This window comes from Elephantulus edwardii, unplaced genomic scaffold (assembly GCF_000299155.1).
Source record: "Elephantulus edwardii isolate Elephantulus edwardi_28Jun2011 unplaced genomic scaffold, EleEdw1.0 scaffold00127, whole genome shotgun sequence".
NCBI classification, from domain to species: domain Eukaryota; kingdom Metazoa; phylum Chordata; class Mammalia; order Macroscelidea; family Macroscelididae; genus Elephantulus; species Elephantulus edwardii.
The window spans coordinates 2,524,521-2,538,483 of NW_006399877.1; the positions used below are offsets into that span (position 1 = coordinate 2,524,521).

General features: G+C 54.2%; 1 protein-coding gene across 1 annotated transcript in view; it reads right to left on the reverse strand.

The window, feature by feature from the left end:
* LOC102866915 (receptor activity-modifying protein 1-like) overlaps positions 1–13,963 on the reverse strand; it is a 33,019-nt gene that overhangs the window by 16,702 nt on the left and 2,354 nt on the right. The window contains exon 2 of the mRNA XM_006893512.1: positions 12,444–12,582. Within this exon, the coding sequence (XP_006893574.1) occupies positions 12,444–12,582 (139 nt within the window). The remainder of the gene's footprint in view (positions 1–12,443; positions 12,583–13,963) is intronic.

Sequence of the window (13,963 nt, forward strand, 5' to 3'; positions counted from 1 at the left end):
AACAACAACAACAACAACAGCATTGGAACAGACAAAGGAAAGAACGGTTTAAAAGAAATATATTATTAGACAGTTTTTGTACGATAACAGTCCAGAATGAGAGGTACACAGTCAAGTGCTCTGGGCAGGGAGAGAGAGGAAAGAATGAAACGGAATGAATGGAAGTCCAAGCTCTCGTGAACTTTCCTTAAAATCACAATAAAAAAAGAAGAGGCTCATCCACCTCTCCACAGATGGGAAAAAAAAACCCACCCACCACCAAGAGAGAATTCAAACAGAAACGCATCAGGAGGCAGGGGAGCTGCTACTAGTTATATTCGTGGCTGAAATGTTGGTGTGCTAATATTAAGCAGAGAACAACGCCCAGCAAGAGGGTAACGAGCTTTGTACAGCGGTAAGAGGCCTGGTTGGTAATGGCACCATCAAATCTGAATCTGTCTCACATGGAGCAAAATGCGTAGTTGAGAACAAGCTAGATGGGAAAAAGTCAAATTGGTAAAAATGAGTTCTGCTGTCAAGTCGACTAGGACTCCAGCGACCCCATGAACAGACGGAAATGCTGCCTGTCCTGTGCCGTCCTCACCTCTCCCAGCTCAGGGCCTTGCTGCAGGCACTTCATCAGCCCATCTCGCTGAGGGGCTTTCTCTTTCACAGACCCCCTACGCTCCCCACTAGGATGTCTTTTTTCCCCAAGGTCTGACAACTCCTGATAACGTGCCAACGTCTGTGAGACGAAGTTTCACGATCTTGGTCTCTCAGGAGCACCCCAGCTGCACTTTCTCCAAGAAGGACGTGTTCTTTGGGCCGTCCACGCGATGTACGCCACTCAGAACTGGAGAATCAGAAACTCCGTGGTCACACCACACGGAAGTTCAGCAGCACACCAGGTGTCTGGCCAGCTGTGAGCTTACACTGGTCCTGGAAGCAGTTAACTAAGACAGACTGAGAACACATCTCCACAGGCCCTCCAGCATGCCCACAAAGGGTCAGCTTTACTGTGTCCTCACAAAGGCAATCTCAGCAGAAATACAAAAGCAGGTGCTGACTACATCAAGAGAAGTGGAGACTGAGAGCCAAACAGGAATCAGACACATGAAAATACATTTCGTGGAAAAATGGAAACACTTCTTAAGAAGGAAGCCAATAGAGAGAATAAACAAATCATTTAAAACAATCCAAGAGAGTCAGCAAAGCAACACTGTTGCCAAAAAAAAGGACTCGGATTTCTGTCTAAGAACAAGGAATGAAGAAAAGCCACCTGTTGAAGTCTGCAGAAAATGATCAGCAAGGCCTTTGAGAAAGTTATCTCTGTTGTTGTTATGTGCCGTCGAGTCGCCCGCGACCCTGGAATAGACCCGAGCCCTGCCCTTGTCCTCCATGTCCCGGGCACAGACATGTGCACCCTGGGGGCAGTTCTCAGTGCTCCAGGCTCCCGACAGGTGGGAGTGAACTCCACAGAGAAAGGATTATTTCCTGAAAAGACTCCAAGCACAGGCACCTTCGGCAGCGTCCCGCTGAGTGAGTCGGGGTTCAGTACTGGGCAGATCTGCTCCCCAGGACCTCTTTAAAGAGCCAAGAGCAGCAACACTCCTCTCTGGGACTGAGGGTGACCTGACCCAAGCCGTGGTCGTGTCAGTGGATGCACACACGTGAAGGTCAGGCAGTGAGTAAGGGAGGTGGGGGAATTCATGGCTTCGATTGTGGTGTTGGCCGAGTATGGAACGGACCCTAGACTGTCTAAAGAAGTCCTGCTGAGAGCGGAAGACGGTGGTATTGCCAGGACCGGAACCAATGAGACACGGGAGACAGAAGTCCATGCGCCATCAGAACCAGAAGTGGATACTGACATGCGAGCAAAGTACGAAGCGTAGATATTGACATGAGAGTTTTAGGTGGATGAATGACATCAAAGAACAGGGATGTCCCCTCACACCCTGAAGTCTTCCTGACTGCCTCCCGGGCCCAGACTCGAACCCGCCTCCATTACCTTCTTTCTGGAGAGGATGGCGCCTCTCTTTGGGGATAGGCCTCTTTTTTTTTTCCTTTCTGTTTTTTTTTTCCCTTAATTTAAATAGCATTCAGTTCATTATAAATATTTAGTATTGGCTTCCCATATTTCCCCCTTTTGTTTTTATCATAATTATGTTATCATCTAGATGAGCATCCTTTATACACAAATAAAACAAACATAAGAGGGGAAATTTAAACAAATTTATAACAAATAATTTTGAACAGTATAATCTTTAAAGTTTAAGGGTAGAAATATTATCAATATGATCATTTCCAATCCAGAGACACATGTTCCAATGCAGTTCCTATTTTCCACAAATGGTTTTGGTAAGAAGAATATTGTAAATGTGGATACATTTCCACTATTCCTCCTCCATGCCACGATATAGTGTTATTAGCATGAGCAGTTATAAATCCATTGCCTTCCTTACTCTAACTTTTTTAAATTTAAATTTAGGGGATGGGCCTCTTTTAAGAAATCAGACTTTACTTTCTCCCTTCTGCCTCACTTTGCCTCTTGCCTGGTGCTCCAGCGGCCCCATGCTCTGTGCACTAAAGTCAGTGACCACCGGAACTGCTGTCCACTGTGCCCCTATGGGCTGGGACACGGCCCCCTCCTCTCGTCTCTTGCTGGCTTCTCTCTTTAGCCTGAGTGAGAGTGGACGAGGGCACTGACCCACAGTTACATTCTGTCCTCTCACACACTGTGGGCATGCTGTCAGGAGAGACCAGTGCTTGGCAAACAACACTGCAGAGAGGGTCAGTGGGTGGACTGGCGTGGGCACCTCAGCAGTGCTAAGACCCTGAGCAGAGACCAATGGGCCACAGTGTTGGGGGGGTCTCGGTCTGTACAGGGGTCACTAGGATCAGAAGGGACTGGGTGGCTTCCTCACAACAACAGGGTCGAACCACTGACATCGTGTGAAATTTCTCTTTAAATCTCCAGATACTTTGAGACAGGCCACGTCACTGACTCCTGGTCCATTCTGGACAGAGCCTCGCTTAGCGGCTGGGTGCTGTGCTCCCGGAAGACGTGTGCAAAGTGAACAGTGGCACAGACAGGACAGAGCAGAACTGCCCTCACGACCACTGATGGGCTCACACCGCTGATGGTCATCTTCAAGTTAGTGGCAAGCATTTTAGCCACAGAGCCACCAGGGCTCCTTGATGGTGGGGACAAAAGTACCTTTAAGGGAGCTCTGGTGGCCTAGAGGCAAGAAGCTGCACTGCAATCCTGAAGGCACACGGCTCGAATCCACCAGATGCTCTGCTGCAGAAGGAGGGGCAATCTCATCTTGTGCCAGTCAGATCTGACATGATGGTACACAACAACAACAACCAAAAACCCCAAAGGAAAAAACAAGTGCCTTCAACTACCAGTGGGATGGGGATGTTGCTGTGTTCCCCGCTGGAGGTGGCCCTGTTGGTTCTGGGGGTGTCCCTGGTCCTGCTGTGCTCTGGGGCACTTCTGCAGGATGGACAGTACAGGGGGCCTGGAAGATGGGGGTTCTGGGAGGTCATGGGGGCCCTGGGAAGCCTAGGAGGGGGCCTAGGAGGTCACAGGGAGGCCTCGAGGTCCTGAGAGATCATTGAGGGCCCTGGGAGGTCATGGGGGACAGGGTGAGAGTGGGAGGCACGTGAGCACAAGCCAAGGGTATCTGCGCTCTCCCCCCCACATCATCACCCCCCCCACTGCTCCCTCTTCCCCCCTCCTCACCCCCTCACTTCTTCTTCCCATCACCATCCCCCCACCACCGCTCCCTCTTCCCCTCTCCCCCATCACCCCACCACCGCTCCCACACAATAACATGACAACCCTAGTGATAAGTGGGTCTCACTCCTCTGGACAGCCGGCCCTTTGCAATCTTTCTAGTCACGCTGCAAAGTTCTTGGGCTTTCTGGGCAGTGTTGGAGCACTGGTCAGGTGACAAGCTGCAGTGGTCCAACCACAGGGACACAGACCACATGCCTGTCCTGGTGGGTTATCTGCTTATTGCCTCCAAGCTGTGACCTTGTATCTTCTAACACATGGACCTGAGCTCCCCCTCAAACCAGGAGGCTAGAAAACAGGTCCATTAACCACCTGACGGCACCAGAGACTTGGCCAGGACCCAGCCTGTCACCACTGCACCTGGGATGACTGGAGCCTGGATCCAGCCTGTCACCACTGCACCTGGAATAAGAGTTGTCCCTGGCCTCCTGTCCCATCCTGTTCTCATGGTCTCTCCATTCTGAGTTCTCTGAGAATGGAATACAGTCCCTCCAATGTCCTGGCCAGCAGGTCAGCACCAGATCCTGAGCAGGTCATTTGTCCCCGCTCAATACAGAGTGAGCTTATCCTTGGGGATTTGAGTTCCAGCTCATGAGGGGTATGCGTGTCCCACAAATGGCCACATCCTCTGGTGGACCAGCACAGCCAACACAGCTAGGAGGAGCCTTGCCTCGTGGGCCCTTTGCAATGTCCCCACGCTCCCTCTCCCCCATGTCTGCCTCCATTGTGATGCAACCCTGGCTGGCGAAGGGCTGCTGGTGGAAAGGATTTCCAGATCCTTCTACCCTCCTAACGCCCCCTACCCCCCACGGTCTGGTGGCTCCTGACTCACAGTGCCCCTGAGGGTGGGACGGAAGTGCCCGTGGCCCCAGGCTGTGATCACTATGGAGCCTCTTCCTCCTATGCAGCAGCTGGTGGTTTGAACCACTGACTTCAGTTAGCAGTCACTGCCTAATTGCCGAGCCACCAGGCTTACCCCACCTCCTGTGAATCTAACACTAATCTAAGAAATCCCAGAGCCTTGACTATGGCCAGGCCTTGGACTGAAGTGAGGCCCTGGGGAGACCCTCCTCCACAGACATCTCATTACTGGAGCTGATGTAGGGGGCACAGTCCCACTAGGGGACCGTTCTACCTAGTGCCAACTGCTGGGAACCCCAGGACAGCGTCTTGGAGTGGGTCAGGGTGAAGGTCCCTCAGCAGCCCCTTCTTGCCTGTCCTCTGCAGTACAAAGGACTCGGGGGCTGCTCTGGCCAGGCATACCCCACATCATAGCCCCCCAGATGTGGTGTGAAGACCACCTAGCTGAGAAACCACAGAATGCACTCTCTTCAGTCACACACCAGGGGTGTGGAGGGGGACAGGGCAGCGGGCTTTCCCTGGCCCCTGTTGTGCAGTTGGACCCACAGACCCTGGGGCTGGGCCAGGAGTTCAGGGTCAGTAGGGCTGGCCTGCCTACAGCAGGGTGGGAGGATCAGATGCCTCCTCTCCTTCTTCTCCCCCGACGGACAACAGTGAGCTGGACTGCCCTGAGGTCCATCCCTGGAATCAGCAGAGCTGGCCTGCTGACAGTGGACAAGGGGAAGACTGGCCACCTCCTTCCCTCCAACCTGGTGGACAGCCACCCTAAGGTCCATGTCCAGGGGTCAGCAGAGCTGGCCTGGCTAACAGTGGGGGAGTGGAGGGTCTGTCCACTCCCCTCCTCCCTCTGGACAGAGGTGGCTCCAGGCCAGACCTCGGTCCCTCCTGCCCTGGGACTGTGAGATCCGCAGACCCAAAGGATCTCCTGAGGCCAGCTTGGAAGAGCAGGCTGTGCCCCCACCCTCCTGAGGACAGGGGAGCCCTGCCAGAACAAGCTTGTGCCCCACTCAAGCTGGAGAGGAGGCGAGCCAAGGGGGACCATCTTCAGATGCACTCAGACGTGGCCGTTGTGGGACCCTGACTTGCATACTGTCCAGTGCTGGGGTCTCTGTAGTGGTGCCCTCCAGATGCACTCACTGGACAGGAACCCTGCTGGGGGTGGGGGCGCTTGGCGAGGACAACGGTTGGGAGGATGACCCCTGCCCTGCGGGATTCCAGAAAGATGCCTCGCTCCCAGTTCCTGCTGAAATTCAAAACAAAAGCAGCAGCTCTGGCGATGATGTTGAGTATGAAGAATTTCCCAAGCTGCCTGTTTTCACAAGGATACACAAAGAGGGCTCTATGTTCCAGCAGGAGGGTGAGAAGAAGGGGCAGCCAGCCAGGGGACCCCAGGGCCGGTCAACAGTGGGGCCAGAGCCAGACACATGAGGACATGACACTCTGTGACATTCAGTGCTCCTCCTGAGTCCCTTATGTATAGACATGTGGACACACAGATATCCATGGGGACATAGAGTCCACATACAGACCTATGTGCACAGATACAGGACACACACACACACACACACACACACACACACACACACAAAGATACATACAGAGGCACACAGTCCACATACAGACCTACGTGCACAGATACAGTACACATACACACACACACACAGACGCATACAGATTCACATACACATATACAGTATGTACACATATCACATGCACACATACACATGTAGAGATAAAGATCTACATAGAAGCATACAGTCCACACACAGATCTATATACAAATCTACATAAATAGAGAACAGAGACAGTTAGATAGAGATCTAGAGATAGATAGATAGACAGACAGACAGATAGACAGACACATAAACAGATATAGAGATATTGTTCTGGTGGTCTAGTTGCAAGATGCTGCACTGCAATCACCAAGGTATGTGGTTCGAGGCCACCAGCTGCTCCAGAGAAGGATGGACAATCTCCTCCTGGGATTAACGGTCTCTGAAAACCTGCCGGAGGTCAGCTACGGGTCCTTCCAACTCTATGGTACACAATAACATCTGTTGTTATGTACCATCTAGTGAGAACTGACCCATACCTGACCTCCCGGCAGTTAATGACACGGGATGAGATTGCCCATCCTTCTCCCACGGAGCAGCTGCTGGATTCAAACCGGCAGCCTTGCCGTTGGCAGAACAACCCTCACCACTAGGCTAGCAGAGCTCCCTCAGCTCGGTGTCCGTGATTACCCAATCCGGGCTGTGAGAACATTCTCACGCTCCATTTCTGACTTGTTGCTTCCTCACTGACACAAACTCACTGCCTGCTAAGTTCCTGATCAAATCTTTCTGTTACTGTTGTCAATCTGACCTCATATAAACAGTTCTCAAAAGAGCATAATGCTTAAGGCAGACTTTTAAAAACAACTGTTGTTGTTGTTGCTAGCCATCGTGTCAGAACGAAATCATAGCTGGCCCTCAGAGGATCCTCAGAGGCAGTAAACGGCACAAGAGGAGATTGTCCATTTTTCTCCTGCTGAGCAGTTGGTAGACTGGAATTGCATTCGCTTGGGTTTAGTGGGGCAGCTCTTTACTACCAAGTAGTATCAATAATTTTTAACTAGTTAAGGTAAATATTTTTTTTGTTTTAAAAAGACTTTAGGGGATATTTTAGGCTTAAGATTTCAAGATGATTTCAGGGTAATATTTCAGGGCTCCATGGCTCTTGAAAGTCTACATTCTATTGGAATCTGAAATTCAGTTCTACATTTTCTCCCCTTTTGATCAGGATTCATCCATGCGATCTTTGTTCAAAATGTTCAGTCATGGTACCTGGGCACCATCCAGTTCTGGTCTCAAGGCAAAGGAGGCAGGTGTTCTGGAGGCAATCGGCCACACATTGCTTATCTTCCTCCTTTTTCTGACTCTCCTCCTCCTCTTGTTTCTCCAAGCAAATACACATCAAAGTTTTGCTCTGCAGGCTTCTCAAAAGCGTCAAGACCCCAAGCACTACGACAAACTAGGAGACAGAGCAGAAGCACCGAGCATGTCACAGGGCCAATGAACTGCAATGTCCCATGAACCTATGACCTTAAACTTCCAAACCAAGGAGCCAAAACCCATGAGCATGATATGGGGTTGAAGGAAGCCCCCAACAATCCTCATAAAGTTGCACACCACCCCTTCCTCTTCCTCCTCCTCCTCTGACCAAGGTGGATGTGACACAGTAAAGGGACTAGGTTGGACAGAGTTGAGCCGGGTCTGGGACAATTCTCAGGAAAAACGCCCTTGGAAGAGGACTATAGGGCCCAGCAGACGCGCAGGCAGTGCTCTGTCCTCTTGCATCCCTATAGAGTGGAGGACTAGGAGACAGGGAGGACAGCTTTACTGCAAACAGGGCAGTGGTCAAGGATTTCTCAGGCCTGGCTAACAGTCTCAGAGGTAACATCCCAAGCCCATAGCTATAGGGCAGAGGAGATCTTTGCTGGTGTGCAAGTCAAACTGACCACTGAGGCACCCCTTCCCCTGAGCCACCCGACACCGTTCACTGCCTCAGGGTTCTTGGACACCACAGCTGTGAAGAAGTAGCTTTTTGGCACTTGACTCAACCTGGTGTTTCCCGTCTTGGTGAGAAAATTCAACAGGGTCACTATAGAGGCAACCAGTTTCCAGCCGAGAGAGTTGTGGCTCACTCTGGAATGCGTCTCCTTTCTCATCCCCTCCAACGCCCACAAGGAGGTCTCTGAAACCAGAGTTCTCATGACATTTTTCCATGCTCTGTCTTCCAAAATTAGATTATATCCCCACTAAGTACATCAGATTACATTAAGTTCCATTAGCGAAGCAGAGCTACAGTGCGACAGAGCTCCGGTGGACGAAGGGCGGTTGGATTGTGGTATTGGAAGAGGACATGGAACACGGTGGTCAAGAATCCACAAATCACAGGACTGGAGGACGTGCCCTTGGCGTGCTACTTCAAGGAAGGATGGGGAGACCGAGTCTCATTACCCTGGACTCGTCATCAGAAGAGGCCGAGTACTGGGGAAGGACACTGTGTGTAGTAGCGGGGAGGGTCAGTGAAAAGGGAAAAGACCCTTCCCAAGATGGACACAACAGTGGCATCAGCACCACAAAAGCTGTGAGGACAGTACAGGACTGGGCAGTGGTCTCTCCCCTCGTACGTAGTGTCGTCTGTCCTGAGATGGACGCGATGGCATCTAACGAGGGAGGGTAAGGCCTCCTCACGCAGCGACTGGGCAGAGACTGAACACGGAACACAGCCTGGCACCTGCTGACCCTCGAAGGCAAACCCACCCTTCTCCATGGGAAAGGAGGCCTCCCCGGGGCCATTCTCATGACTGATGGACTCAGTGGGACCTATCTGACCACAAAGGAAGTGGGGGGCTCGGAGGACTTGGCGTCCAGCTGAGCCGCTGACCTGCTGTGTTCGTGTGAGTGCAGCTCTGGCCCGGGCAGCTGGGTGATGGGGCCTTGTAATCACAGGCGCGCTGGGGCTGGCCGGCAGTGGTACAGCAGCTTGAGTTAAGCAAGGCACAAGAGGCTGACTGTGTGGGCTTGGGGTGTGCACACACACACGTACACACGTGAGTCTGGCCACGTCTCTGACCCAGTGGAGGGAGGGGGAAGGGAGACTGCACTGCGGGCTGGTGAGCAGACACCACTGCACACGTGATGCCCTGCTTACAGGGCACTCCGCCCGGGCCCCGTGCACACCCTCAGGAGATGCAGGCCTCTGCCAGTGCCGGCCTCTTGGAATCTGGAATCTGAGCCCTCAGGCTTCCTCCGGAAGCTTCCATCCCCAGCTGGCACACCCAGGAGGACATCAAGCGCTCTCTGTACCCCTCAGTGCCTCTTTCCAGGGCCAATGGGGGTGCAGTGCTGGGCCCCTCTCTTCTGTCTGCAAATGTCAGTCTAGGAGGCCCATGGGGCCCCATCCCACCAATTCTGTGTCTCCTGGAAGGTACTGGTACACATGTCCTTGTCACTTAGAGGGACGGTAAGTCCACTCTGACCGCCAGCTGTTGTTAGACCAGTCTCCTCCAATTGCAGACCCAGCCGGAGGCTTTTCTGAGCAGAGCGCCGTGCAGGCCCGGCCAGCCCCCCGGCCAGTTCTGACCTCACACAGGCACAGCTGGGCAGCTCCAGGCCCAACTCAGGCTACTGGCTCGCCCCACTGTAGCTGACTGACAGGTCTGTGGTTTGAAACCACCAGTTACTCGGGGAGAGGAAGTTGAAGGTGTCTGTTTAGGGAAAGATCACAGCCTTGCACCCCAACGGGGGAGTTCTACTTCATCACCTGGGGTCACTGGGCGTCAGAATCCACCCCAGGAACTTGGAGGACAACAGAGGCCTCAGACTGCATTGCTTCCTTCATGGTCCCTTCCTCCATCTTTACAGCCAACAACTGGGTTAAGTCATCTCACCCAGTCACCCTGACTCTCCGTCCCCTCCTTTCCCTCCTCTCAAGAAGCGGGGACCACATCAGGCCCACAGAGCACACCCGACTCACCCCAACCCCTAAGGGCAGAGGTCCTCACTCTCAGTTCTGTCTGAGGCAGCTCTGGCTGTGCAACAAGTAACCACAAGGTCGGCAGTTCTGAGCCACCCCAGGTCCTCAGCAGAAAGACCTGGCAGTCTGCTCCTGTCCCCACCACAGCCTGGGAGACCCCCTGGGGCAGCCCCTACTCGGTCTCCAGGGTCAGTCTCTCGGAATTGGGAGCACCTCCAGGCCCCTCTGCAGGTAACCTGATGCATTCACTTGTTCCCGGGATCTGGGGGCAGGGGAGGCCCGAGTCGACGGCCCAGTGCGGCTTAATGTTCTGCTGCTTGTTCATTAAATGTTTTGGATTCTCTTTTTCACTGAGACTCCTAGCAGCCCCACCTTTGCTCATCTTTGCAGCTCTCCCGTGAACTCAAGAGCTGGCAGACCTTAAACTCCCGTTTTTGCCTTGACCATGGCTGGGCGGTCCGTGGGGGTGACCACGGCTATGGTGCCAGAGTTCCCAGAGCTGCCTGCCTGGTGGAGGGAACTGGACAAAGCAGGGACCTCGGAGATGGGGCTGGGACGCTGCTTCTCTGGGGGACATCTCCAGTGTCTGCCTTGGATCCCATCGGATGTGATTTTTCATTTAAATACAAATTTCTCCGCCAGTGAGCTAGGAGAACAGGCTGATCTGATGGTTAATGATCTGCCCCATCCCCTGTTGGTGGTGTTGTGTACTGATCCTCCACTGGGTTTTCAGAGGCGGTAAATCACACAGGAGATTCCCCGTCTTTCTCCTGCGGAGCAGCTGGTGGATTCAAACCACGTACCTTCGGGCTGGCAAAACTCCGTACGATGAGGCCACCAGATCTCCCATCCCTAGCCCCCGCCATTTCTGCCTCCTGAGTGATTTTGTGCTCAGTTGAGGAAATGAGCACCAAAAATATCTGAGGGCCCCCCGAGTCCCGCAGAAGAGAATGGGGGAGGAGTTCCCCACCTGACGTGAGGCCCATGCACGTGACCATGTCGGGGTGGGGGCCAGAGACGAGTACCCAGGACGCTGACGGGCGGTGGGTGTGAGGGAAACCCCTTCCCCACCTGCGCAGGTGATATAAATGAATGACACTCTCCTCTGCTTCCTGATGGGGGGCAGGGGAGCCTCTGTAACCAATGGCAGGTGGACAATGACATTGCTGGTTATCCTGTCACTGTCCCCAACCCAGTCAAGGCACAGGCGGACTGGTGCTTACTTACTAGTAAGTAGTGGACAGTTGGGAATTCCCGAGCGCTGGCGGCACAGTCCGTAGGGAGCAGCACAGCTAAACCAGAGGCCGAGCCGCTGACAGTTCAAATCCACCCACTGCTCCGGGGGAGGAAGGACACTCTCCTCCCAAGCCGCTTACAGCCCGAGACCCCTGGAGCGCCCGCTGAGAGCCAGCGCCAAGCCAACAGCCACGTGAGGGAGAGAAAACCAGGACACCCGATGTGGAAAGGCAGAAGTCAGGAAAGAGAGGACAACCCGGCGAGATGGACCGGCCCCGTGGCTGTAAAAAGGGGCCCGAGGCCAGTGGTGACATGAGGACAGCGCAGCACTGGACGGGCTCTGTTCTGTTCCATCTGAGGTCACTATGTGAGCTCACCATGTCCCCACAAACCCTGGCCCCCACATGGCCCTGGGGGATCCTGAGACCCTGTCCCCCGCCTGAGGGTTTTCTAGGCACTTCCCTTCCCTGCCCCCCTCACTGATGCCCCAGGGTGCGCTGGCCTGTCACAACGCAGACACAATATGAGGATCCCAAGTGTTGGGACACCGTGTTTAGATCCCTGCTGGTTGGGCCAGCTTCACTCCTGAAGTCTGAAGGGACTGTTTCATATGTGGGGGCCTAGGCTCCAAGGCAGCCCCTGGGTGTCAGGGTATCGACGGGATCAAAGGGGCACAGGGACGAGTCTGGGGGTTTCATGCTTGGTGTGCATCCTGGGCCCCCAATCATCACTGTCCCCATCATTGCCAGACTGGAATTTTCGGGGGTGGAGACATTCCTGAAGAGTGGGGTGCTGGGCACAGGGCCTCGAGCCCTCCAGATTAGGTGGTGGTCTGAGTTATCCCAACCTCCTCAGGTCTTAGAGCGGCCCCCCTCTGCTCCTCAGGGCCCTGTACAGGCCCCATCTTCACCTCTGTGGGTGTACAGCCCTCCCAACCACCTGCAACCCTTGGTTTAAAGAGGCGAGCTGCAACTGAGCCAGGTGCACAGGGGATGGGGGTGCCACTTTCCCCTTCCCCCAACACCAGTGACACAGGCCTCACCTGATGGTCCTGCCCCAGTCGCACCAGAGGCTTTGGCCCAGGGTCTCCATGTCTTCCTGGAACTGCCGGAGGCACCTCTCACGGATGAAGGAGCCATGGCCGGCGTCATGGCAGGCAGTGGTCACCATGAGCTGGTGTACTGTGGGGGCCAAAAGGAGACAGCCATTGAGGTGGCTGCCACCCACAGCCCAGTGGGGGCTGCAGCCACATCCCCACAGAGGAGGCAACACTCACGGTGACCAGTCCTCCCCCAAGACACCTAAGTGTCTGTGCCACTCAGACCCGCCCCTTGGAGCCATGTCCACCATAGAACTCTCCAAGGGGCAACACCTACCTAGGTCCCTGCCCTACGTGGGCTACATCCACCCACAGACCCTCCTAAAGGCCACTTCCATCAAAGGCCCCCTGGACCCCAGCCACACCAGCTGGCAGCCTATCCTGGACATCCCAGCCAGGGCTTTCCCCTGGAGGCCACACCCAAACACTCACTGACCCCTCTCCCCAAAGACCATGCTCACAAACTACCTCTCCCCCAGAGCTCAGACCCACCCACCGGCCCTCCAGCGGGGCCAAGTCCACAAGCTCTGGACCACGCTTCTACCGCCAGGAGGATGTGGTGAGGCCTCTGGAGGATGCCCTAGGGCACTGGCACCCCCACCCTGCCTTCTGTGGGCAGCCAGGGTCCAGAGTTCTCCGATGCTCCAGGTTGGAAAGGTCTGAGCGATGCTAGTGGGGTACCTCTGATTGTCAGGAGAGATTGTCACTTGTCTCCAGAGCACACAGTGGTCTTCATGGCACTGACCCTCAGGACATATGACACCCCCTTATATAAGACTGGGCCCAGGCAGGACAGAAACTGCAGCCAATCCCACCACAAAGCCCTGTTCCCTAAACGGGGAGGGGTGCCCACCCGGGGGGGACAGCAGGAGCGGGGTCCCATGCCCTTCCGCCTCATCAACTTCCCACGGCTGAGCTGGCCCCCCCAGCCTGGCAGAAGCCAGACTTCTCGATCACGAAGGGCCCCTGTCCTCTGAGTATTTCTAAAGTATAAATAGATACATGTTTTGGAAACTGCTCTACCACCCAGGAGATGAAACAGGATTTCCCAATCACGGCATTGCTCAATATCACACTTCCTTTATCCCTTCAAAGCCCACGATCGGTTCCGGAAGTGTAAAGCTATTCCTTTGGTCCCCCGCTCCATTTCTCTAAGGCCTCAGGAAAGGGAGCTCTTCTGAGGCCCGGCTCCCAGACTGCCAGTTCACTTCCTCCACCCTCATCAACATTGCATTACACTGGGCTTCCTGACCCACAACATGACTCCAGCCTCCTCCCTGCCAAGTGCTCCTTCCAGGGCCTTTACCACGTCGATGGATGGGTGAGGAATGGATAAGTAAATGGATAGATGGAGGGGTGGAGGAAGGGTGAGTGGGTGGATGGATGGATACATGGATGGATAGATAGATGGATGGATGGATGGATGGATGGGTGGGTGGATGGGTGGATGGATGGATGGATGG